General features: G+C 41.5%; 1 protein-coding gene across 7 annotated transcripts in view; it reads left to right on the top strand.

Annotated features, from left to right (window-relative positions):
• The window catches only part of LOC140702815 (solute carrier family 9 member C1-like), a 117,341-nt gene that overhangs the window by 12,069 nt on the left and 77,867 nt on the right, over window positions 1-27,405 (top strand). For all 7 annotated transcript variants that reach the window (XM_078381985.1, XM_078381984.1, XM_078381983.1 and 4 more), the window contains exons 5-13: window positions 128-244; window positions 1,844-2,005; window positions 2,132-2,231; window positions 4,254-4,397; window positions 11,794-11,971; window positions 14,292-14,373; window positions 19,288-19,454; window positions 21,092-21,232; window positions 25,867-25,964. In XM_078381985.1, coding sequence (XP_078238111.1) covers window positions 128-244; window positions 1,844-2,005; window positions 2,132-2,231; window positions 4,254-4,397; window positions 11,794-11,971; window positions 14,292-14,373; window positions 19,288-19,454; window positions 21,092-21,232; window positions 25,867-25,964 — 1,189 coding nt within the window. The remainder of the gene's footprint in view (window positions 1-127; window positions 245-1,843; window positions 2,006-2,131; window positions 2,232-4,253; window positions 4,398-11,793; window positions 11,972-14,291; window positions 14,374-19,287; window positions 19,455-21,091; window positions 21,233-25,866; window positions 25,965-27,405) is intronic.

Genomic DNA, 27,405 nt, shown 5'->3' with positions numbered 1-27,405 from the left:
TCTGGTTTATGATGTTATACATGATAAAAATACAGCTGGATTCAAATTGTGGGAATTCACACTTCTTTAAACTGTCTAACTACTTGTCAAGCATCAAATTAGACATGTTTCTTTTTTCATTTCTTAGGTATTTCAAACATACTTATTAACCTAATTAGAGGTGAATCTTTGTTAAATGATGCTGCCAGCACAATTATTTTTCCACTTTATTCCGACCTAATGTTCCAAAATAATCCGGAAAGATGTAAGTCTATTGCTTCCTGTCATTTTTTTCTTGCATAAAGATACAATTTGTGCTGTGTCGTGACTCTAATTGTTAAATGTTAGAAGGGAGGTTATAAAGGAGATTAAGGAGGGAGGTGAGAAGGCAGAAGAAATAATGTAATGACATTTTTTTTCCGAACACTGAGAAGTTCCTATGTATGAGTCTTTGATTTGTCAACGTGCATGCCACAATCTGGACATCCCCAGTGTTCGCAGAGTAGTAGCGTACCAAACCTGGAGACATTGTGGAAGTTTATGCTTTAATCAGAAACCCAGTAGAGTGGGTGTCCTTCGTTTCCACTTAAAATAGTTCAGGCTGGTGATTGGGTACCATAAGTATCTCCAGAACAAATCAATGTGACTCTGTGGTTTTGCTAACACGTAAAAAAAAAAATACTGTACTATGCATATCCTCATAGAAGTACGGTAGGTTCCACTGAGTTCAACAGAACTCTAGTTTTAGGCATGATTTTTTTAAAATCCCAAAAGAAGACTGCAATCTTCTACCAGTAAACTATCTTACACGTGCATATTCTATATTAACAACGATGTTTAATTTTTAGTTTTCTGCATATTGCCCTCTGTGAAAGATACTGGTTTGGATCAGAATTAATGATAAAATCCTGTGTTTCTCTACTCAGAGGTAACTCCCAATGAGTGTCATTGTACTCCCAGATAAAAATAGAGGATGAGTCGTGCTTTGGGCTGGGCTTAAAAGGTGCTTTCGTGTTCCTACTAAAGTCAGCACAAAACATTTCACTGAATTGAGTGGAGAAGGACTGAAGTCTAAGAGCCCAAGACTAGATGGTCAAGGGCCAGATAAGCATCCCTAGAGCAGATGAAGTGATGCGGCAGTCCAACCCCTTCTTTCTTTCGGGCCATTCTTGCCTTAGCCTAACTTTTGACAGCCTGGGGGCTGCGTTCCTGGGCTGCAAGAGATTTGGATCAGACCCTTTCACTGGGCAAATCTTAGCCAGCAGGGCAGTTCTGCCGGCAGATTTATTCTGGTAGGAGATTTCTGAGGTTAGCTGAAAAGGTTTATATTTAATCTAATCCCTTCAGCCAATGGTCTTTGTGTGTCCTAATGATTTAAAATGGGATTAAAAGATGCCTTTAAATACATATATAATTGTCCTGTGTTAACTTATGCTTTTTATAAAGCATTTGGTTTGTTTAAATCTTAAATCAGACAGACAGACAGACAGACAGACAGACAGACAGACAGACAGACAGACAGACAGACAGACAGACAGACAGACAGACAGACAGATAGATAGACAGATAGACAGATAGATAGATAGATAGATAGATAGATAGATAGATAGATAGATAGATAGATAGATAGATAGATAGATAGATAGATAGATAGATAGATAGATAGATAGATAGATAGATAGATAGATAGATATTTAAAAGCATCTTATAAAAGATATAAAAAAGCATGAGTTAACACAGGCCAGTTGTTTGGTGCATAAGAGTCTTGAAGTACAATTAACTGTAAAACAGTACTTATAATTCTTTGAAAATTAAAATAGTGTAATGCAAATAGCAAATGACTGAATTTTGTTTCCTTTCACAGTTCAAGCGATTTTTTTCCAACTGCTTTTACATATTTTTGGAAGTGCGGCGTTGGGATTTCTCAGTTCGAAAATAATAACTTACTTGTTCACCACCGTTTTCAATGATGAGATCCCTAGAGCAATTTTGAGTCTGTCAGTGGCATACACAAGTTTCATCTTGGGTAAGCCGACCATGTTAATTCCTACCAAATGCAATGACTAAGGCTTAACTTTTAAAAGAGACGTGTCTGAGGATGAATCGAACTGCAGTAGTGATAATAATCTTTGGTCCTTTCTTCTGTCTCCAGCTGAATGCTTTGGGATGTCTGGCGTTATTGCTGTTTGTGCATTAGGTCTTTGCCTGGATGCGGTAAACTTTAGTCCAGGAATGGATGTGCTCCTTGCTAAGTAAGTAGTATATTTACTATATTTCTACTTGAATAGTTTTGAATAGTTTTGTAAATACTTGCCCTTCCACATGTCATTTAAGGAACTTAAATGCAAAGAATTTGAAGTGGTTGCTGAGGCTGAAAGCTATTTTCAGTACATTGTGATATTTATAGAATTTATAAATAAATAATTTATAGAATTTCAATTGTAAATCAAACTCTTATAAAGTAAAAGATGCATAGTACTGAAGCACTAAAGGTAAAGGTAAAGGTTCCCCTTGACAATTTTTGTCCAGTCGTGTTTGACTCTAGGGGGCGGTGCTCATCCCCATTTCCAAGCCATAGAGCCAGCGTTTGTCCGAAGACAATCTTTCCGTGGTCACATGGCCAGTGCGACTTAGACACAGAACGCTGTTACCTTCCCACCGAAGTGGTCTCTATTTATCTACTCGCATTTGCATGCTTTCGAACCGCTAGGTTGGCGGGAGCTGGGACAAGCGACGGGAGCTCACTCCGTCGCGTGGATTCGATCTTACGACTGCTTGGTCTTCTGGCCCTGCAGCACAGGCTTCTGCGGTTTAGCCCGCAGCGCCACCACATCCCACTGAAGCACTAAAAGCCTTTCAATAGCATTAAGCGGTCACTAGAAACACTGAATACTATTTTTGCATTTTGTAAAAGTAAGAAGGACACTTACAACTTGATATAGTTGTAATTGAATAGTTTATTAGAGGCACAGAAGAAAAAGATGTTATCAGATAATTTGCCAATCTCGCGGCGTGAAAGGGAGCGATCTGTGGTCAGTGCCTGAGACTGCTTTAGCTCTGCAGTGCCTTTGGGCGCCCCAGACTGCAGGGAAGCCTTTCAGATTTAAACAAACCACATGCTTCTCGATTGCCACTGGCAGGACTACGATGGCTGGCAGGGATCTGGCAGAATTGGTTTTACTCTGAAAGGCTTCCCCTCCCCAGCCTGAGGGTCTCAAACGGTTCCCGAGGGCAAAAGGGAGCCCCAGGGAGCCTCTTAATTCAAAAGGAGCGAGATAAGGAGGCTTCCAGTTCCGAATCCAGATTAGGGTGGCACAAAGTTCTGCTAACAGAGCATGAATTTCTGCTAACAGGATTTTGCCCTATATGTTGTTTCTTCCCTACTATTCATTCATTCATTCATTCATTCATTCATTCATTCATTCATTCATTCATTCATTCATTCATTCATTCATTCATTCATTCTTTCTTTCTTTCTTTCTTTCTTTCTTTCTTTCTTTCTCATTTTTCCTTTCTAATCTCCAAATGCCAAATTATCACTTGAGATGCCCAGTTGCTATAAAAGACAGTAGAATGTTCACCAAATAGTGAATCCACAACTGAACCAGTGGGGCAGGAATGTAAGAACGAACATTCACAGTTGATTGAGTCCAGCCCTGACTGACATGACAGAATATGTGCAGTGTAAACATAAATGGAGAGTACGTACAAAACATAGAGGTTATACCCCAACACTAAAAGCATTATATTTTTGGAAAGAGGTGGGGCACATGATATAAACTCAGATGAAACCTACTGATGAGAATTTTCTATAATATAAATTTATATAATATTAATTTATATTCCTGAAGGTGATGAGTTACACTGTATATTTGAATTATGATTTAATTTGTCATTTATGTTTTTGTTATATATTGTTATATTAAGAAAAAGGAAAAGGGAAAAAAAAACATAAATGAAGAAGAACCTGGATGAAATCCACTCAAGTACAGATTAGAGACCATAAATACTAGTTACCTCTAGTTTTGAAGGCAATGTGCCTCTGAATATCAGGGTTGGGTTTGTTTTATTAAATGGGGATGGTCTACCTCTTCAATTTGTTCAAAATATAATCCCAATTGCATCATTGAACAACCTTTACTAATAGAAATCTTTGCAGCAGATGGGCAAGAGGTGGAAGATGCTCTAGATACGTTAATGTTTCATGTGATAAGTAATTACTGTATAACATTTCCCCAAGTGTCATGATTTAACATGTGCTTTTTCTTAAACAGATTATTGTCATTCTTGACCTTTGTGGCACAGTTTTTGGTTTTTTTAATAATGGGAATTGTGATTGGACAGAAGTCCTTTCCTTATATCGATGTCCACACTTTCTTTTATACAGTAACGGTCTACCTTTCACTTATTCTTATACGGTAAGAATTGTTTTTCTTTTTGTCTTGTTTCATATTGCCCACCTATTCACAACTCCTTAGCTAAACACTCTTAGATTCCAGTCCTATGCATGTTTACTTAGGACTAAACCCCATTGAACACAACAGGATTCACATTTGAGTAGGTCCAGTATATCTAGCATCACACTTATTTTTTAGATTTTCAATCTCCTTGAAACAGTCACTCTTTTTAATGTGAGTGAAGCTTTCTTGGGTGATCCACATGCTGAGAACCAGAGAGATTAGAGCAGGGCACCTTCAGAAGATTCAGGAGCCATTTTGGCTTTCTCCAAAATCTCAATACTGCTCTTTACATAATTTGGCTCCCTCCATCCTGGGGGGAGATCAGCTCCAGGCTCACCTGGATGAAACAGATGCCCTGGATCCATTTCAGTTGGGCTTCAGGCCGCGCCACGGTACTGAGACGGCATTGGTCGCCCTGTATGATGACCTGTTGAGGGAGGCCGACAGGGGCAAAATCTCTCTGCTGGTCCTCCTCAACATCTCAGCGGCCTTCAATACCGTCGACCACGGTATCCTCCTGGGGAGTCTCTCCAAGTTGGGAATAGGCGGCCTGGCTCTGGCCTGGCTGCGTTCCTTCTTGGGGGACCATCCCCAGAGAGTACAGCTTGGGGAGAGCATCTCGGCCCCGTGGAGTCTCAACTGTGGGGTTCCACAGGGGTCGATTATCTCCCCAATGCTGTTTAACATCTATATGAGGCCGCTGGGCGGGGTCATTAGGGGATGTGGGGCTTCGTGTCATCAATATGCCGATGACACCCAGCTCTACATCTCCTTTTCACCAATAGCAGGTGATGCTGTCCTTTCCCTTCAGCGCTGCCTGGGGGCCGTACTGCAATGGATGCAGGAGAATGGGCTGAGGCTGAACCCGGACAAGATGGAAGTTCTGAGGGTGGGTGCCCCCGTGGTAGGTGGCTTGGGTGACTCTCTCATGTTTGGGGGGGGGCACCTTGGCCGCGAAGAGTGGAGTCCGCAGCCTGGGCATATATTTGGACCCGACGCTCACCATGGAAACCCAGGTGGCATCGGTAGTCTGCACCGCATTTTTCCATCTTTGGCGGATTGCCCGGCTGCGACCCTATCTCGACACGGGAGCGCTCACTACCTTGGTGCATGCACTCATAATCTCAAGATTAGATCACTGTAATGCGCTCTACGTGGGTCTGCCTTTGAGGCTGACACGGAAACTTCAGATGGTGCAGAATGCGGCAGCCAGGCTCCTTACAGGAGTGAGGAAATCCCAACACATCTCTCCTATTCTGGCCAAGCTGCACTGGCTGCCCATCCGTTTCCGCGTCGACTTCAAAGTGTTAATGCTTACATACAAGGCCCTAAACGGTTTAGGACCTCGATATTTGGTGGAACGCCTGCTCCCACCTAGATCTACCCGGATCACCCGCATGAGCCAGGAGGTGAGGCTGGGGAGCCTGACGCCGAGGGAGGCCCGGAAGGAGCGAACACGAAATCGGGCCTTCTCGGCGGTGGCTCCTCACCTCTGGAACAACCTGCCTCCAGAGATTCATGCAGCCCCTACGCTGGGCACATTTAAGAACCAGCTAAAAACATGGTTATATGTTCAGGCCTTCCCTCCTGTCAACACTTAATTTCCTTTCTCTTTCTATCTATTTGTTTTATTATATGTGGTGTTGTTTACTTGTAATAATTTTTATGCTTTATTGTATATTTTTTATGGAAGCCGCTCAGAGTGGTCAATCTGATCAGATGAGCGGGATATAAATCAAATTAATAACAACAACAACAACAACAACAACAACAACAACAACAACAACAACAACAACAACAACAACAACAACAACAACAACAACAACAACAACAACAACAACAACAACAACAACAACAATAATATGCACTGGGTTCAAATCTATCTGGTGGTCTATGTTCTCTGGGAGATCTCCTTGGTATTACCCTCTCTTCCTCATGAGTTTCCCTTTCCTCTGAAACAGAAGGGATTTCAACAGGTTCTCTCTCTTTCTTAATCTCTTTTTCTGGCTGTAAATTTTCATCTTCATCGTTTTCCTTATTCTCTTGTATGTCTGGCATGTGGATGATAGGTTCAGGTGGCAAACTAATCTTATCCCAGTAAGCATGCTCATTAAAAGATGCACTGCTACTTATTATTACTTTGTTTTTATTAGGTAAACCAAATCTAAATGCTTTCTTATTCTGTTGGTATCCTAAGAAATACATTAGTCTAGCCTTCCTGTCACCTTTCTTTCTATTTTCTTTAGGGATATGCACCCATGCTGGTGATCCAAATACATGCAAGAATTTTAAATTTGGCTTTCTCCCAGTCCAGATTGTGTAGAGAATGTTGTTTATTCCAGTATGTCAAAGTATATTTAAATAAAATTTTGCGCAAAGAACAGCTTTTTCCAAAAATTTATCAGATAATTTACTACCTTTTATCATTGCCTCAGGCATAATTTGTAGAGTTTGGCCTCTCCTTTCAATAAAGGCATTTTGGCTTGGGGTATATGGTGCTGTCTTTCTTCGTATAATACCATGTTTATTCAGAATTGACTGGAACTTTGCATGAGTAAATTCTGTTCTATTGTCAGTCTGAATTTGTTTAACTTTCCTGTTTTTATTTCAACAAATCTCAACCATTTTTCAAATTCTATATGGGTTGAGCTCATATCTTTCGTTAAATAACAGAAACCAAACCTAGATTTCTGGTCCTATATAGATAGAATGTATTTTGCTCCTCATAAGGATGCTTGTTTTGGACCAATTAAATCCATAGATACTAGATCTAAAATATTCTCTACTTGTATATTACTGTATTTATTAGTTGGAGTACATTTACTTTTGGCTATTTGACAAGCTTGGCAATTTATATACTTGTCACTTAGTTTTAAATGTACACCAATTGAATTTTCTATCGTTTTACACAATGTTTTGTACTTAACATTGTCAGCGATCAGCTCCCCTAGAGGATGCTTGACCGGTCGGACAGAGAGTAATTAGAAGCTTGTGTTCCCTCATTAGGCTGAGTCGAGCCCTGGTAACTTCAGCCAAAGGCTGCCCCAACACTTCTGCGTACAAGTCTGCCCTAAAAATATACTTCTGCAACCTTAGAAAATTCCAAAAAAGAAAGACACATAAGCTTTATAGTCAGTAGACATACTTAGCTCAGTCTGGGTGGGACTCAGTAGCAAAATGTGGCCCTATAATTCTCCCTTAGGGTAATGCTAAGGCAGCTCCACTGTTCAAGAGACCAATTGATTTTTATAATTATTAATTTATTAAGAAAAATATAGAAATTCACAAAAGAAAGTCAGTTTAATGCATAAGCCAGCATGTTATCATTTTCAAGGAATGATACAAAGTATAAATGAAGCAATAATTCTCTTTAAATACAAAAACACTAAAAATCCTAGAAAAATCACTAAAAAGCTCTATTAGAGTGGGCAAAAGGCTTAAAGCCCCCCTTTTCTACCTAATCCCCTACATCTCTATCAGTCTGTTACCTGCACTGCACAGCAGGCAACAAGACCTAGCAAACTGTAGTCCAACAAGCTCCAAAAATGAGAAATCAGGAAAAAGGCTTTTGTCCACAGCAAGAGTTCCTTTTTCAAGCTTAGCTGGAAACCCCCTGTAACGGCCTCCCTCGGCCTCACAAAGGGGGGTCGTTACGTCACTCTACTTCACTCTTCTTTTCCACTGCCACCAACCATTCCCTCAAATAAGTAGCTTCAGGCCAAAATAGGATTCAAAATAAAAACTCAAGTTTATTGGGTACAAATAAAAGGAATGGTAAATCACTTATTATTAAATAATAATTCAATCACTATAATAAAGGCACTAGCATACACAGACTCTCACAATATATCACAGATCTCCTAACTCCTCTCTAAACCCTATCCAAGCCCTATCAGTCCCTATCTAAAATCTCTCAAACACATTCACTCCCATTTATATAACAGCTCCACCCCTTATGTCCCACCCTCCGTCACACCATTGGTAGATGACTCACAGCTTTAGCAGTGACGGACAGGTGAGGTCATAGCTGTATGGAACACCCCCCTCCTTCTCCGTCTCTCACGCTTTCATCCAATCACGGCATGAAGTCAGGTAAACAGACCCTCCTTCTCTTCTCTCTTCTCTTCTCATGGGAAACAGGTGTTGCTTTCCTAGATCCGTCTGCACTCCGCCATAACAAATGACCAGTCTTCTTATCTAGGAATGTCCTCCTCAGGCCTACAAGAGAACATTCCCACATCCCTCTGCAAAAACACGCTGTCAGCATGCAGAAATCATTTATACAGAGAACCAATATGGAATCCATTTTACATTGTTCACTACTACATATCCCATTCAGAAATTACATTCTAGCTTCAATAATCTAAACCATGACTTAGCCTTAAATGCCATAAGTGAATACAATCCTTATGGGGACATACATTTTCATAAACATTATTTACATTCACATTGCTTAACCTGTATACATTGTTTCTTATGTAACAAGTTAGCATTTGATGATTTTCTCCTTTAATTACACATTTGTTCTTATAAAATGTGCTTGTAAAACCTTCTTTTGCTAATGAGCTGACTGATATTAAATTATGCTTTAGCTTAGGTAGACATATCACATTAATTGGTTGTATTAGACATGGTAGTTTCACTTTACCTTTACCCATTATTTTGGCACTCACAGCATCAGCCAAAAATACCTGTTGGTTAAATACAGCTTGGAAATTGTAGATCAGCTTCTTATTTTTGCACATATTAGCTGTGGCACCCGAGTCAATAATCCATTCCTCATTGTGGTCTTTAGAGTTGTAAATAGTCTCTGTTAGATGTGATTCGTTGTCTTGTTGTGGCTGTTTTCTTTCTCTCTTCTTTTTAGATTTGCAATTTCTTATCATGTGTTGTCTGGAACCACAGGCAAAACATCGCCTTCCAGGTTGAATAATTGCAGCTGTGACCTCCTCCCCCCCAAGTTCACTTGGCTTGTTTCTTTGTAATTTATGCTGATTAGAGGGTTTAGTGTCACTGAGTTGCATATTATCTTTCCTTTTCTGTTCCTCCTCCAAAAGCCTACTAGTAACATTCAAAATAGTCAGTTCAGCTGGAGGATAGAACCTCTAAATTTGACACAAATTGGTCATATGTGTGGTCCAATGAAGAGAGAATTATGAAACCTTCTTGTAGCTCTGTAAATACTATATTCTTTTCTATTGAATCCACGAGCATTGTTTTCATTTGCTCTAAATGTTGTAACATGCTCTCACCAGTTTGTAATCTGGTACAGAATAATTTCCTTGCTAGCTGTATTTGACTCCCAACACTCTTACAAAGAGTCCCCTTAGATCCTCCCACGCCTGCTTCGCTGAAGTTAGACCTCTAAAATGGATTAGGAGACGGTCTTCTAGAGTCAAGCCGATTATTGCAAGTGCTTTGCTATTCTGTACCTTTTTTCTTTCATTTAACACAGCTGATGGATTTTCAACTATGTCCCATAATGACTCTTTTTGGAGAAGTAGCTGGACTTTCTGCAGCCATGTGGAGTAATTCTCCCCATTCAGCTTCTTTATAGTCAGTCCTGACATCATCATTTCACTGGGCAGTTTACAGACTGTATTTTAAAGCTGTTTTTACTTACTGCTGCAGCTTCTGCTCATTTTGGCTCACTGGATTCTCTCAGGTCAGCATTTACCTTGGCTGCATATTCCTGGGCCCATAACCAGTGACAGAGTTGTAGCAGGTGCCAGGTGACACTAACAAGTAGAATTTCCAGATTGATGAAGTCACCAAGCAAAGATACAGTATTGATAGCAGAATATATACATACAGCTTTGTCCTTCTTCAGTCCAATGGTCATTCACAGCAATATCAACAGAGTTTAGGCATTAATCAGTTCAGAGTCCTTGTAAATCAGTCCAGCAGTCAGAGTCTTCTCCAAGTTCTCTCCACGACCTCACGTCAACACACCACCACCATAATGTGTGCTGAGGATGCGGGCTTTATTCTTGGCTCAGCCAACCCTTGGTTTCCCTTCCTAGCTGATACAAGTATCTTGTATCATCCCAGCTGTATAAATTGTTACCTTTAAATTCATTCTTAGCGTGGATCCTGACAAATATTTATAGCATTTTTGCTCTTTACAACTGCTTTATACAAAACGGAATTAACAATTCCTTTCAGGTTTATATCAAACCTGTCAGAATACATCAATAATGATTTAGTAACAGGTTCCTTTATCTATTTTTTTGTACAAATGTAGAATTTATTTATTATTTATTTTATTTATTTCATTTATATCTCGCCTATCTGGTCAACTAAGGACCACTCTAGGCGGCTAACATAAATGCCGTATATGTCTTGGTGTGGGCTTTTGGATTAAAGAATTTAAAGAATCAAATATCTCAAATGGACTATACCTCCTCAAATGTATGATTTTTAAATAGTTTTAAATAGTCTAGTGCAGAAAATGGAAAGCATAGTTTTAAGCTGCAAATTCTTTCTTGCTATTGAAATAATGGGGAGTTTTTTAACTGACCTACTGAAGCTTTTATCATTCATTCATTCATTCATTCATTCATTCATTCATTCATTCATTCATTCATTCATTCGTTTGTTTGTTTGTTTATTTGTTTATTGGTTTATTTTTATTTATATACAGTACATACTGGTTTATTTTTATTTATATACAGTACATACATAAATACATACATACTCACTCCATCTTTCCACTAAGAGCATTCAGCAGCTTACAAACTTCCTAGGAGAATAAAAACAGATTTAAAAAAACAGATATTTCACTAAACTGTTCTTCAGTAGCTGTCATATTTCTGGAAAGAAGGTATTTGCCTTTCCTCCCATTGCAAGTAGCAGTGTGGCTTCCTTGACTTGTGGACCAAGGGAAGGGTTGGTGGATGATTGTAAGGACCTCGTTTTGTCCATTTGGACTGGGACACCACAGACCTCCTAATTAGTAAAGCACTGTAAAAGACAGCATATTGAAAAATCAATCAAAGTGATCTTGGATAAAACGGAAGAGCATTAAAATTAGCAAAACCTCTCAGCTAATGCACTTAATTAGAGTTAGAGTAATAAGTTCCTTCTTGAAATACAAGGAAGTGGAATCTGAGACTTCCAGCAATCCATCTCTAGAGGCCATTCTCCAGGTCATTCTGATATATTGAGACATATCACCACAAGCCAAGGGGTAATAAGAGGATCAATAAATGCCATGACTTATTATATGAAAGCTGATATAATATGGATCTCTTGTCTAACGAATACATTTGGTAGTCATTTGCTTAATTTTTTTAAACAAATGCAATATAAATACATCCTCATTAATTATTATTCTTTCTCTTTTTTTATTCAGTGCATTAGTTATGTGCATACTGACTCCTTTCTTGAGCCATTTCGGCTATGGGTTTAACTGGCGCTGGGGAGCTGTCCTTGTCTGGAGTGGCATCAGAGGCACTCCCACTTTTAACACGGTTCTGGCATTCAGTCGAACCCCAAGTGTAAGGGCACAAGACCTTGAGATTAAGACTACGGTAAACTTAAATACTTTGGAAATTACTTTATATACGTACATCTATATGGTGCATTCTATATGTATTGTGACAGAGGGATTGCAGGGAGTGATTACTGGAGATGGAAAACGAGTAGACCCTCCTGGAGACATCTTGCAAAAGTTCAGCTCCAAGTGACCTGTACTTTTCTCACCAACGGATGGTAAGATTCTGCAGGCATCTGCCACCGAGAACTGGGCTGTTCTTTGTGGGCAGAGTAGTGTTGCGCAGAGGATTTACCTTTGCATAGACATTTGCAGAATACGATTGTGCTTTGTATTCTTGATGAGAAAATGTCCACACTGGTAATCCTTACATCTGGTCCACTTTATTTTGTCCTTATTTCTAGAGTGCCAGTTCTGTTAACTCGCCACTTAGATCTTGTTCCCGCAAAAGCACCTCATTTAGTGTTCATCAGTGGCCTCAAGAGAAAAATTGTGTCCTTCCACCAAGACCCTAGAAGGATGAGTTTTGGAAGAGCATTGAGCTTTGGTTAAAAACCTCTAGGTGCACAGCAGAAGTGCAGGGAGTCACGGTGCAGAAGTCTCCTCAGAGGAGACCCCCCTTATTGTCTCCACCAGTGGCTCTTTCAGTCTCAGTAACTCACCCTGAGACACTGGCAAGAGGAAGAATCACCAGCCGACGGTACAAAAAAGGGACCGTTTAGAGCAACAGGCCTCAACAGACTCACAGCCGGCTTCCAGCCGACATCTGCAGACTACATTCGCAGGGCACTAAGGGTGCACGAAGTACCAGCAGACTAAAAAGGCTGCTAAGCGGAGAGGGGAGGCTCCCTTTGAAATCAGAGGCGGGTCTCTGCTCGATGGATTGACAGTGGCCCTAGACCAGGAAGGTCCCTCCCAGGCAAACTTAATGAAAGGCAGCATGCAAGGTTGAAATAACTCTGGGGCTGGATAATCTGTTGGTCCTGGTTAAGGTTCCCTCTAATTTTCTGCTGTTCCCCTGTGAGGCCCCCTCCCCTACTTGCAGGGAATTTTGGCCGCAACCAGAAGCCAATGGGTAGCAACACTGGCTCGGCTGTGCGGTCCCAATGCAGCCCAGCGTGGCCTCCCAGCTTAGAGGGAACGTTGGCCCTAGTTTTTCACAAGAAATGGTGTAAGAGGTATTTAAGGGTGAGATTAATTGTCTGTTGCCCAGGCCTCAGATCCGTTGGTATAGTAAATATTGAAGTTAATGTCTTCCCCCTTGGGAATGTTCGTAAGGAGATTCCATATGTGCAGTTTCCCGTTTTGATCTATATTTATCTGTTAGTTCAACTTCTATATCACCCTATCAGTGCTGACACTTTCTAGGCGGTTCACAATGCATCAAAACATAATTGCAGTCCTCAGAGAAGTTTAACCGGTTTTCAGCCACCACAAGAGCGTCTTGAAAGCCAAGGCACTCAAAAAATACTTTGCCTTAGAACTTGGACAGCTTGCAATAACGGGCCAGGTCCTGCGGGTGCTGTTCTGCTTCTACTGGATCTCAGGGTGCTGGAAATCGTCCATTTCAAGGAATTCCAAGCTTCCTGTCTGCCTGTTTCAGCTTTGGAGACTCCCTAGGACTGCTTTTGCCCTGGGGAAGCTTCTGGGAAGATGGGAAAGGGCATTGCAGAACTTCAGTGCTCACCATTGAGCCTTTTAATGTATGCCTTCAATTTTACTGACCTTTACTTTTTTGATACACACTTAAGGGCAATGTAAATTCAAATATGTCCCTTGACTGCTGTGATACAGAAATCATCTTCATTTTATATAGGTACTTTGCTGCCATTGACATTATTATTTTAAGTTAAAGGGAGTTAAAAATTGTCTTGCTGTTTTGGTGAAAATAGCTTTAATCTCTCAAAGGTAACTAGATAATTTTTGTAAGTGAAGTTACTGGGGAGTAAGTGCTAGTGAGCACACTGGGACTGAATCAATATGCTTAGGATCATTGTATCAGAAAATGGCCTGATACGGGGAGGGGGATTAACAAAATATTGTAGCATTTTTAAAAAGTATTGAAAGCAAGGACAAGCAGATTCAAGAACAGTTTTTACCCAAGTGCAGTATTGAGTTTAAACGCGGGGCCATAGGTTTTTGGTGGAATTTTAATTGCTGAGAGAAAACGGGGTATCTATATTTGGATGGTGAAAGTTGTGTATATTTTCACTTTTTTTTTGTAGTGTTGTCCAGTTTTACCTTGGGGAAGAGCACCTCATTTCGTTGCACCCACTTGTGGGCGCAATGACAAATAAATTTCTTATGTCTTATGTCTTATTTGTTCTCTGCTAATTGCACGCATTTTTATATTTCAGATATTTTTCTATTCTGTATCATCATCTTTGCTAACCTTGATAATTAATTCTACCACTGTGAAAAAGCTGGTTATCGCATTAGGTAAAATGTTTAATATATTCATTGTTTCTTTTGGAAGAATAATATATTTGTTGATCCTCTGATATAGTTTACAGAACAATTAAATAGTTATGGTCAGTTAAAAATTAGTTCTTGAATGATGAAATGTGCTTTTTAAAGTTGTCTGTTCTGCCCAGAATATAAATTTGTCAACCCCTTTTCTTATCTCAGATACGTTATTTGTCAGAGGCCACCTATTCATATGCTTTATTCTGTCCGTCTTTTGTGCTTGTTTCACCGTCTAACCTTCAATGCTTAGACAGATATCCCATTTACTCATTCCTGGATTGTCTGGGACATACTTTTGAGTAAGCAGATAGGGTTGTCCTGGTTGTCCCATATTATTGCCATAAGGATGATGATGATGTAAATTATTATTTCATGCTAAATGTGTGTAATTTAATTAATTCAGGCTCTAACTCTAGTAGGAAAATACTGTAAACCTGTTTTTTTTTCTCATGGCTGTGTAAAATGCTGTGCAGAGATGGTGCGATAATGGGGTGGATTCTGGTTCTGAAAATCTGTCAGCATCTCTTAGCTCCTCCATTTTCTCTAGTTTGTTTCTGTCCCTTTTCCAAATGGGTTGTAACATTTATTTCACACATAGAGACGTGTGTGATTTTTTTTGTGTGTGCATACTGTGAGTGGGTTCAAGTTCGGGCAATCTCCATCCTCCCTTCCCCCCCCCGAAAAAACTGGCAACGAATCTTTCTGACAAACAGTCTTTTTATTTTCTAGCATTGGAGAAATGTGAACCGTAAACTCTGTAGGACCACATTTTGTTTTATATAACTGTCCTTTAACTCGGGTGGGATGAAAGAATTCACCAGCGGGGGGGGTCACTCCAAAGCGCTCTCCATCATCTCTATCAGTAGTTTTTCTCCTTGGCAGGGACATCGGGTGCCACAACAGGGGTGTCGAGCCCACTGTTTATTTTAGAAGAGATGTTACTATAAAACTATATTTTAACTCTCTCTCTCTCTCTCTCTCTCTCTGTCTCTCTCTCTGAGTGTGTGTGTGTGTGAGTTGGTGGCTAAGGCCTCGGTTCCACTGACAATAAAAACCATGTTGTATGAGGTTCTGATGAAAAATAACCACTACGCAAATCTAACCATACACACAACGTACGTACAGTTATTCTGCTCTCCTGCCAGAGGTCAGTCTGTTATGGGGGGATTTGGAATCATTTCCACCCGTGTAAACACTGCTGCTGCTTTTAAAAAAAATCCCTTCTATCTGATATAGCGCTATACCAGAGAGCAGGAATTCAAAGAAATAAAATGAGAGCACTCCCGCATGGCTCACTCCCTGCCCACTCTTCAATCACCTGTCCCTCCCACCTTTAATCCATGTTTCCTCTTTCCCTTCTCCCCCTTCTCCCTCTTGTCCATTCCCCACCACCACCACCACCATCTGATTGCTCATCACCCATAACTAACTAGCCAAATGTATTAAACTACAGCTCAGGTTTTTACGGTTTTATTATTTAAAAAATCGTTCTTGAAGATTTAAAATAAAATTTGGCTTGAATAATAAAAACTATCTCTCATAATTTTAATGTCTAATTCAGATATAATTATCTACCTGTTAATATACAATGAATATATAATTCAGACAAAACTGACAGAACTATATTAATTCCCCTGTTTAAAATTCACCTACCTGACCATTAGATCTGAAATTACGCTTGTAACTTGCCCACTGGGTGACTTTGCTGAGCCTAAGCTATTATGTTCATCCGAAATAAAGCAGTCATAAGCAAATAGTCTTGTTTTCCGTCTGTCTCACTTCGTTTGTTTAGTCGTTTAGTCGTGTCCAACTCTTCATGACCCCACGGACCAGAGCATGCCGGGCCCTCCTGTTTTCCACTGCCTCCCGGATTTGGGTCAAATTCATGTTGGTCACTTCGATGACCCTGTCCAACCATCTCATCCTCTGTCGTCCCCCTTCTCCTCTTGCCTTCACACTTTCCCAACATCAGGATCTTTTCCAGGGAGTCTTCTCTTCTCATCAGATGGCCAAAGTATTGAAGCCTCAGCTTCAGGGACTGTCCTTCCAGTGAGCACTCAGGGTTGATTTCCTTCAAAATGGATAGGTTTGTTCTCCTTGCAGTCCAGGGGACTCTCAAGAGCCTCCTCCAGCGCCACCATTCAAAAGCACCAATTCTTCAGCGGTCTGCTTTCTTTATGGTCCAGCTCTCACTTCCATACATCACTACAGGAAAAACCATAGCTTTGACTATTCGGACTTTTGTTGGCAAGGTGATGTCTCTGCTGTCGAGGTTTGTCATTGCTTTCCTCCCTAAAAGCAGGCATTCTTTAATTTCGTGGCTGCTATCACCATTTGCAGTGATCATGGAGCCCATGAAAGTAAAATCTGTCACTGCCTCCATATCTTCCCCTTCTATTTGCCAGGAGGTGGTGGGAAGAGTGGCCATGATCTTAGATTTTCAGACCATTTTTTGTGCTCTCCTTTTTCACCCTCATTAAGAGGTTCTTTAATTCCTCCTCACTTTCTGGCATCAGAGTGGTATCATCTGCATATCTGAGGTTGTTGATATTTCTTCTGGCAATCTTAACTCCAGTTTGGGATTCCTCCAGTCCGGCCTTTCGTATTATATATTTTGCATATTTTTGTTGGCCATGCTTTCTAAGGCCCACTTGACTTCACTCTCCAGGATGTCTGGCTCAAGGTCAGCAACCACCCTATCTGGGTTGTCCAGGACATCCAGATATTTCTGGTATAATTCTTCTGTGTATTCTTGCCACCTCTTCTTCATGTCTTGTGCTTCTGTGAGGTCCCTACCATTCTTGTCCCTTATCATGTCCATCTTTGCACAAAATGTTCCTTTAATATATCCAGTTTTCTTGAACAGATCTCTGGTTTTTCCCTTTCTATTCTTTTCCTCTATTTCTTTGCACTGTTCATTTAAGAAGGCCCTCTTGTCTCTCCATGCTATTCTTTTTAAGTCTGTGTTCTGTTTTCTGTAACTTTCCCTATCTCCCTTGCATTTTGTTTCCCTTCCATTCTCTGCTATTTTTAAGGCTTCGTTGGACAGCCATTTGCTTCCTTGCATTTCCTTTTCTTTGGGGTGGTTTTTATTGCTGCCTTCTGTACAGTGTTTCGAGCTTCCATCCATAGTTCTTCAGGCACTCTGTCCACCAAATTCAGTTCCTTAAATCTGTTCTTCACTTCCACTGTGCATTCGTAAGGGATTTGGTTCAGATCCATCTTTGGCTGCAGGGAATATAATCAGTCTGATTTGGGTATTGCCCACCTGGTGATTTCTATCTGTAAAGTCACCTCTTGTGTTGTTGGAAAAGTGTGTCTGTGATGACCAGCTTGTTCTCTTGACAAAACTCTATGAGCCTTTGCCCTGCTTCGTTTTGAACTCCAAGGCCAAACTTTCCAGTTGTTCCTTTTATCTCTCAACTCCCTACTTTAGCATTCCAATCCCCTAGACTGAGAACATCTTTCTTTGGTATCAGTTCTATAAGGTGTTGTAGGCCTTCATAGAATCGGTCAATTTCAGCCTTTTCAGCATTGATCATTGGTGCATAAACTTGGATTATTGTGATGTTGAAAGTTCTGCCTTGGATTCGTATTGAAATCATTCTATCATTTTTGAGATTGTATCCCAATACACCTTTTCCCACTCTTTTGTTGACTATAAGGGCTACTCCATTCCTTCTATGGGATTCTTGCCCACAGTAGTAGATATGATAATCATCTGAATTGAATTCTCCCATTCCCGTCCATTTTAGTTCACTGACACCCAGGATGTCAATGTTTATTCTTGCCATCTTCTGTTTGACCACATCTAGCTTCCCAAGGTTCACAGATCTTACATTCCAGGTTCTTATGCAGTATTTCTCTTTGCAGCATCGGACTTTCCTTTCACTTCCAGGCGCGTCCACAGCTGAGCGTCCTTTCGGCTTTGGCACAACCACTGCATTAGCTCTGGAGCTACTTGTACTTGTCCTCCGCTCTTCCTCAGTAACATGTTGGACGCCTTTTGACCTGAGGGTCCCATCTTCCAGGTCATGTCTTTTAGCTTTTTTGTTTCTGTTCATGGGGTTTTCTTGGCAAAGATACTGGGGTGGCTTGCCAGTTCCTGCTCCAGGTGGATCGCGTTTAGTCAGAACTCTCCACTGTGACCTGCCCGTCTTGGGTGTCCCTGCACGGCATAGCCCATAGCTTCTCTGAGTTACCCAAGCCCCTTTTTCACGACAAGGCAGCAATCCGTGAAGGGGTTGTCTCACTTACTCTGGTACAAATTTTGAAGATTTTCTTCTTTGTGAGAGATGTTCTGTCAACCATGGCAAATAGAATTTGTATGAATATTCACAGAGAGTATTTTGCTGGCCACTTCCTTAGATGTGGTCATTACACATTTTACATGCCTAGAAATCTATAGGACTAGAGGAGAAAATGTGTGAGAGAAAACCACATGTGTTGCCTGCAGAGAACGGCCTTCTGTTTGATACAGAACAAATACAGGCTTGCTGGAGTAAGCTGGGCTTGACGTGAGTGCTGATATTTTGTAAGCTGCGTTTCGACTTTTTGGGCTAAATCTCATCAAATAGCTCTGATTTCTCCCTTACAAACATACTAGTTGCGTAAATCTGCTAGAAAGGGAAAAACATGTCCGTCGTTGTGATGCTCTTCTGTACAGGAAGAGAAAGAGAGTATATGAGGCAGGTGAAGTTTCTGTTTGAGTTAGTTTCTTGAATAAGGACTGTTTAGCCTAGGAAAGTGAAGCTGCACGACTCTCATAGTTTAAGACTGTTTATATTTAACCATTCAAATAAAAATGTCCAGAGTAGTTCTTGTAGGTATTTGCTGTTTCCTTACACTTCTTACAGGGAATAATTCATTATATTTCTGTTTTTACAGGACTCTGTAATGTTAGTTTTCCAAAGCGCATGGCAAGGCATAATGTTTTTCAACATTTCAAACAATTGCTGGCCACTGCCTTTGCAATGTTGAAGTTCGATAGATTCTTAGCTGATGCAAACTGGGCACTGGCTGAAAAAACTATAACAGACGAAGATCTTGATAAAGTAAGTCTTGTTACGTTAATGCGAACTGGGCCTCCCTGGCCTGTTCTCCATCCCCTCCACATCCTACTTTCATCTCCCCAGGCTGGTCTGAATTGCCTCCCCCCCCCAACAAGAACCGATCCCCCACACATAGGGGGGTCCTGCTGTACCAATAGTTAAGGCATAACATGATCAGTTGCCTGGGCCCACAGACTCACACTCGTATTTTAGTGAAATCAAACTTCCATCTAGTTGCACTGAATCAGATTTTTTCTCATCATGAAGTGGAATTGAAAAGGAGTGCAGAGAAGGAGGGAATGAATTTGAGGGTACTTGAGTTATAGCGGAGCAAAAGAAGGCCAAAGCGTTGATCTATCAGGTGCAGCTCTCTTTAGGTATGCAGCCTTAGAAAGTGTCCTTTCAGGTGTAGCCATGGTTTGTTTACTATTCTGGAAAGATATGTTGCTCTCTTTATATACGTTGTTCTCCTTATTTTATTACAACTATGATTCTGTTTTTACTTTTTCTTTTTTAAATAAACACACACACTTCATCAGCAGAAACATAATTTCCAGATTAAAAGAAGTAAGTTTAGCATTTGACTTGCTTTGGTCATGACCTCACCTGGAATATTGCGTCTAGTATTGGGTCTCACACTTCAGGAAGGGCAGCGATGAGCTTTCACCTAATCCAGAGGAGGGTAGCAATGAGAGTAAAGGGTTTGGAAACCAAGCCTTATTTATGAAGAGCAGTGGAGGGAGTCGGATATGTCTAGCTTGAAAAAGGGATAACTGAGAGATGATATCCTAGCTATCTTCAAACACTTGATAACAGCTATGGAAGATGGACCAAACTTGTTTTCTTCAGCTCCAGAGGATAAGGCGCAAACTAATAGAATCAAATTAAAATGAAGGAAGCTTTTTAACTAAACAAGAGAATTAACTACCAGACAGGGACTGAACATCAAAAGGAAGCCGCAGTTACAGTTGGGCCATCACATTTATGGAATTTTTGGAGGAGTTGATTCACCAGATCCTCACTGATTTAATAGGCCTACTCTAGTTGTAGATTTGAACCACTGGATTTGAACCCTTGAGAGCTCTTCAATAATGGAATGCCCTGCTTCAAAAGGCAGTGGACTTTCTTTCATTGGAATTTGGACGGCCATCTGTCGGGGATGTTTTCCCAGCTTTGGCAGGAGGTTGGACTTGGTGACCCTTGAGATTCCTTCTAGCTTGACCATTGGATGATTCTGCGATTTCTCTCATTCTTTAAGCAAGGGTGAGCAACGCTTGGTCCTCCTGATGGCGTTGGAGTCCTGATGAATCTCTGAGTCATGATTCTTCTGGCTGGAGCTGAAGAGAGTGGCCGATGAAGGTCATCTGGAGGGCCACAAGTTGTCCAGGACTCTCTTAACCAAACCTTTAACAGCAAAATACTCTACTTCTTTAAATCTTAGGGCAAACCTTTTTCCGTTCATAACAAGGCTTAAATAGCTCTTCTCGAGTTCACAGAACCAGGAACAAAACCAGTAAGCACCAAAATATAGTTGAATTAGGGTGGCACCAGCTAACTATAATTTTAATGCCGAGATCGTTGATTTCATGTTGAGACTTCTAGTGAAAGTAAATTTACTTTCTTGTTTTTCCTCTCTGCAGTTAGATTCAGAAGAATTCAATCAACAGATGAAAAAATTTAGATGTCCAGCATGCAATGTAGAAAATCCAATTGATATAAATTCTGAAGAAATGGCTGAATTAATGGAGGAAGCCAGGCTGCGTCTCTTAACAGCACAAATAGTTTGTATTTTTTCCTTTTTTATGTCTTTCTTCTAAGCTTAGGGCTGCAAATACTTAACATGTTTGAATTTCTGATGGTTTAAGAAAAAAAAATCGAAGGCCTAAGAATTTTTGAGTTTTTAAAGATATATTTAACTATGAATTTAAAAAATCCATTCTCTCTGACGTGTGCCACTGCTACAAATTTTAGCGAGTCTCATAGCCAGAATCAAAGTCTTAATGTTAAATGACCCTGGATCATTTATTACGCAATGAGGACAGAGTTTTTCCTTAACAATTACGATTCCTGACTTGTTGTTGTTAAGGAAATATGGCTCGGAGTGTCGTGGTCAGTTTGGAGCTGCGGGTGCGCATGGCGAGTGTCGCCAAAGGGTCAGGCCTTCCCAAAGTGTGTGCCATCATGCTTTGGTGCCCCTCCCCTGTCAATTCTGATGGAGTGCTGACAGCCCTCCTGGTTTACACTGCCATCCTCGCCTCAAGTAGGGAAACTTTATCATCAGCTTATTGGACAGAATGAAGGGTAAAAAAGGGGCTAAAGTGGGAAAGAAGGGCTGAATGTTCCCCCTCCCTCTGGCTGGAGGTTCTGCTTGGCTGTTGGGAGCCCCCCTCCCCTTGATCAAGCCACCCAGTCCTTTGCAACCGCCCTCCTCGCAAGGCTCCCAGATGGAACATCTATCGGGCCGTTTCACATACAAAGGACATGAAGCTTCTTTCACTGATGCAGGTATCTTGCGTGTGTTCAGAGGCTCCCTTCTTGGAATCAAGGAAAGAACATGGAGATTCGAAAGAAAGGCTCTTGTGTGGTTTTCCTCTTCCTTTAAAACACCTCATGAGGCCCATCTCTAAGGGATAGAGGTCAGGAGTCTCTAGATATGTTATTTTCAACCACTGCTGCTGCTGCCATAAACCTCTCTCTTCAGCAGATGCTGTTCGCTTCCTCCCCTTGACACATCTTTAGCAGATCAGAAGCTGCCCTCAGAAATCCTCCATATAGGAAATTCTTTGCTTCTGAGGAATTCTCTGTTTCAGTCTTCTCTCTCTCTCAGGATCCCTGTTGTTAGTGTTAGCACCCAATTTTAGGTTTCAGTTGGTTTCAGTTCTCCGGCAGGGAATAACAGATAAAGATAGTGCATCAATCAGACTATATGCGAGTCAATTGTTATTTTTATTAAACATATAGCTGGACTCCCGTCTTTAAAAGTCAGATTGGGTGTGTTCATCATACATTGGCAAAGCATTTTATAAGTTTCTTACAAAGGACCATAAAGCACAGCATCCCTTTATTGGTCTCCTGAACCCTATGTGTGCCTGTTGGGTCATCCTATTGGCCGTGGTAGATGTGAGGAAAAAAAATATCCAAAATTGCATCCCAGGGTTAGTGGCTGCCAAGTTTGTGAATGTGTGTGATCCATTGTGCAGTTTATCTCTAAATATGTTAATGACGGATTGTCCTCCATTGTTGGAAGTTACAGTCTTTGCCCTGAAACGCTGTGAAAAGGAGTTATTCTGAGTTGGCCTTGAAGGGGGGGGGGTTTCTTACAAAGCTGTGTGATATTGTAGGAATGTCTGTGAGCGCCAGGCGGGAAGGGCCAGGAGATTCAATACTTTGAGATGACATGAGGATACAAAATACATTGACTATAGAGAATACATATAAATAGAGATACAAAAATGCATATAGAATATCATTATAGTAAGGAAATAGTAGGAAATCATATTTGCCCCCATTCATGAGGACCTTGTGGGGGCATCTCTGATTCTGATTCTGCCAAGGCATCATCCCCTTCCTTTGAAAGGTGTGGATTCTAGCTGGCCCTCCTGGTTTTAGTGGCTGCTCTCCTCACAGGCCTCTTTAAAGCGATAAATTATAATTAAAGCAGTTAATTAAAACATAATGGAAGGAAGATCAGATCATCCTTCTCCCCATTCAAATTTTACCCAACAGAGTCATTCCAAATCTTTGGTTACCAATTTAAAACACTTGCTTGAAGCTGCTAATTTTCTTCCTGAAATACAAAAACCAGAGGTTTTCCCAACATGAACGTTTTAGGACTTGACTTTGGGACTGAGTCCAACGCAGGCCGGGCTTCCTGCTCCCTTCTTCCCGTCCCCCTTCCCGGCACCCAAAGGATCACATTGGGGAGCCACGGACCGCCAGCGGCCAGTAAGGCCAAGGGAGCTAGACGCCGACAACGTTTGAGAACCGTGCCAAGCATATTTATTCCGTCCTGCAAGGAGAGTCCAAAAATGCAGGATGCTGGTTTGTTGCATATAAATGACTGAGTAGAATGTCTCTTTTTTAACAGAAAGACTTTGCAGAAGAGTTAAGAACTCTAAATTGTTTCTTGAAGAATAAATAATTAGCTTTGCATTAGCTTCTGACAAGACTCTGTGTGTGTGTGTGTGTGTGTGTGTGTGTGTGTGTGTGTGTGTGTGTGTGTGTGTGTGTGTTGGATAGGCTTTAGTCTGTGCAATTGAGAAAGTGAGAGGGCTTCTGCCTGTGGGCCCTGCCCCACTCCATCCTTGGCCCAGTGGAGGAAGGGATGGCTGCACGGCCAGTGACTTTTGTTCTGCCCAGAGGGCTCAAAGGATGAACCTGATGCTGAGGGAGGGAAGAGAGACCGAGAGAAAGGGAGGGAAGAGAGATCGAGAGAAAGGGAGGGAGAGAGAGGGAGAGAGATAGTTGTGACATCCAAGTGGGGCAGATGAAGAAACTGTGTGATGAGGAGAGAAGGATAAGAGGCTAACTCCCTCATCCGATCTCGGTGCCGTATCCTGCGTTGATGGGAGGACGGGCTGTTTGTCCACTCACCAGATGGACGGCTAGTGCGTTTCAGGATTCAGCTGATGGGATTAACAAGGTGTGTCGCTCTCATGGCGGTGCCACTACGTCTTCTTACACCCCCTCCCCAGTCAAAGGAAAGTGTACTTTTCTGCCCTCCCTGACTATTCGGAGGAGGAGGAGGAGGAGGAGAAGGAGGAGGACTTACACTCCCCAGCTTCCCTCACGCTTGCCATACATATCCAGAAACCAGCGAAGCTTCCTCTCTCCGGCCCTGGTCACCTGAAGGAAATGTTCTCCAGTTCTCCCCCAGTTCGTTTGCTGATTTCTTTCTTTTCTGGTCACAGAACCCACAGTCAAGATCGAGACATTTTCCCAGGCAGTGGTGTAACTTGGGAACATTTCCCCATCGCCAGGAGGGTTGTGTTATTTTGCAGTTTTGTTCTAACTGTGCATTCTTTATCAGGATGGCCTTTGTGCCCCATTCCTTTTCGGAACTGAAGCCAGGAAAGTGGGCACCATGACTCCGGCTCGTATATCCATTTTTTAAAAATTGTCCTGCCCAGTACATTGATACGTTAGTAAAAGTATGTCACCGGTGTGTGTGTGTGTGTGTGTGTGTGTGTTTGTCCTTGCCATCCCATGACTGGCGAGAAAAGATTTTTTTTTATGTCTCTGGGAAGATACATTGAACCACTGGTACGCCAAGGTCCCCGGGGTCTTTGTCGATCGCCGGTCCTGCCACGCGGATATCCCGCGGCCATTGTGTGCAATGCACTTTTACAGGAGCCGTCAGTGTCACAGAAGACACATTTCTAACCTCCTGCATTTGTGAGATGTGTGTGTTGGACTAGATTACTCTCATGTTCTCCTTGAAGTCCAGAATTCTGTGTGTTTTTTAACTTTCAAGAAGAGTTCAGTTCCTCTCACATGTGTCACTTCCTTGTGGGTTGCCTTCTCTTTTTCTAAATTCGAAGCCAGTAGCTATTATTGGAAATCTGTTAAAGAAAAGAGTCCCTGGGAAGATAACGGGGAAGCTTAATTGGGGCTAAGAGGAGGGACTGATCTCTGCCAACACTGCACTCTTTTTCTTCTACAAATTGGCTACTGTGCAGTCCAGAGACGAGTGTGGGTTTCATGAAACAGGTCTTTCGCTATCCCGCCTAGTTTCGCCCTCGGTTTTGGAGCACTTGAAAGGCTGGATGGTCAGAATGGTTCAAGACTCCAGCGTAATTTGTTGACTTGGACATGTGAAATAGGACATTATGACACATCAAGCAGTACACATAGATCTTTCATGTCACTTTCGGGGGTAGAGTGGAGCCAGGGCTGACGGGATTGCTACCTCCTGAGTGGCTTTATCTGCCACCACTACCCTTCAAGGTTTCCCGTTCCCCCGAACTTAACTGAAGTCCTCACCGGAGTTGGGTGAGAGAAGTATTTTGGCAAGAACAGTCTACTGTTGTGACCCATCCTGTTGCAAAGCAAACGATTTGAGGGTTGTTTGGTTTTGAACATGGAACTAAGAGCCATTGACTTTACAAAAGACCTGTTCCTCATTTGTTAATACGGACCAGTACAGGCTGCCTGCATTTTTGGACTTTGACTATCGGGGCTGGACTTCCAGAATTACCACTACACCGCTGGTCCACGCTGGCCATACTTTTCAGCAGAATCAATTAATAGTGTTAGTAGTTAGTTCATAGTCAAATGATAGGTGTTGTATTGATGTGGAGTTACTGGTGATTAAGTACATTGCGTGGATACATATTGTCACACAGCTATTGCTATATGAACAATTTAATAATTATATCTATATATGCATCAAAGATTTATTTTTTTCGTAATGTAGGCCAGTTATCAGAAGCAATACAACAGTGGAATGCTGAGCCAAGAGACGAAGCGGACATTAATAGGGGCAGCGGAATGCTCTGCTGATGTTGCAGGAAAGTAAGTGTCTCCGTTTGGACAAAGCCATTTTTTAAAAAGTTGCATTATTTTTATTTTTATTCAGTGATTGCTATGACTATTTACCTGTGCCTCTTCTGAGCCTTAATATTCTAAACTTACAATGTAGAGATGCCGGTTTCTAGTTTTGCTTCAAAAAGTAATCCTTTCCTATTTGTGCATGAATTCATGCTGTGTTCAGAGCTTACTAATCTAAGACCCACGCGGCGTTCCTTTTATCTTCCTCAACAATTTCCAGAGGAATATCTGTGTTAATCTGATCAACATAGAAAAACAATGATTGCTTTTGTTCTACTTTGAAAACCAATTCTTTTCAGTGTTCAGACCATCAGCTTGGTTTATCTTTCCTCTTTTATTTCATACACATACCTAGAGTATGCAATTTATTATATATAGTAAACTCGTCAAACCTCTTGAAATGTTCACTCAAGTGGTGATGGTGATATAAAGTGAGTATCCATACGGTCCAGTGTTACCTGTCTAATTGTCTGGCTGTAGCATAATCTATGGAGGAATTTTTCATTCCTGAAACTTGACTTCAGCTTTTTTTGACGTGCGGGTTCTGATTCCCTTTCAGACTCCACCCTTTCCTAGAAAGGAGAATCCTTTAAAGCAGGGATTGGCAACCCATGAGCCACTTTAAACAGGATGTCTGCCATTTCCAAAATTTGGAGGTGTGGCAGCAGTGTTTAGGTGGGGGGGGAAGTCCTCCTTTTGGAAAAGAATTGAATTCCTTCAAGGCTTCTGATAGTACAGTTTCCCTTTAGAACAGTGGTTCCCAACCTCGGATAACCCAGATGTTCCCGGACTGCAAACCCCAGAAACCCCGGCCAGCACAGCTGGTGGTGAAGACTTTTGGGAACCACTGGTTTAGAACAAGAAAAATGCATTTTAAAGTGAAAATGATTATTTGTAAAAAAGGGGAGGGCAATATTTTTGCCCTTCTTCTGATGTGTGAGAGGGCATGTCAGTTCCAGGCAGGAACGGAAGAAAGAGGAGGTCCCCTGGACGTGACGCAGTTCAAACACCTCTCAGCTTCCAGGGAGGGGCTCCTGCTCCTCCTGGCATTCCGAAGGGTCCCTGCTGGGGTCCAGCTGGGGTTGGCGCACGAGTCCCGCGATCCATAGAGTTCTTCTGGGCAACAGGTTCTACTTGCAGAGACCTTCGCTTTCCTCTCCACTCGGTTTACCTGACCTTTGGAAAAAGGCTCTGCTCTAGTGGGGTTTTTTTTGGGGGGGGGCGTTTTCCAGCCAGAGTCCAACGTTTCTGGCATTTTGTGGCCAGAGTTGGGGAACTTCTCTGGATTCACATCCGGCTCACTACTGGATCCCAAGATCATGACACAAAACAACATTAAATCCTGAGGTTTATGAAATGTTACAAAACATTAAAATATTATTAAATATTGTTAGAGAGATTGTTT

This window comes from Pogona vitticeps, chromosome 15 (genome assembly GCF_051106095.1).
Source record: "Pogona vitticeps strain Pit_001003342236 chromosome 15, PviZW2.1, whole genome shotgun sequence".
In the NCBI taxonomy this organism is placed as follows: domain Eukaryota; kingdom Metazoa; phylum Chordata; class Lepidosauria; order Squamata; family Agamidae; genus Pogona; species Pogona vitticeps.
The sequence above is the reverse complement of the archived record's forward strand: the minus strand, read 5'-3'. Positions and strand labels throughout refer to the sequence as shown.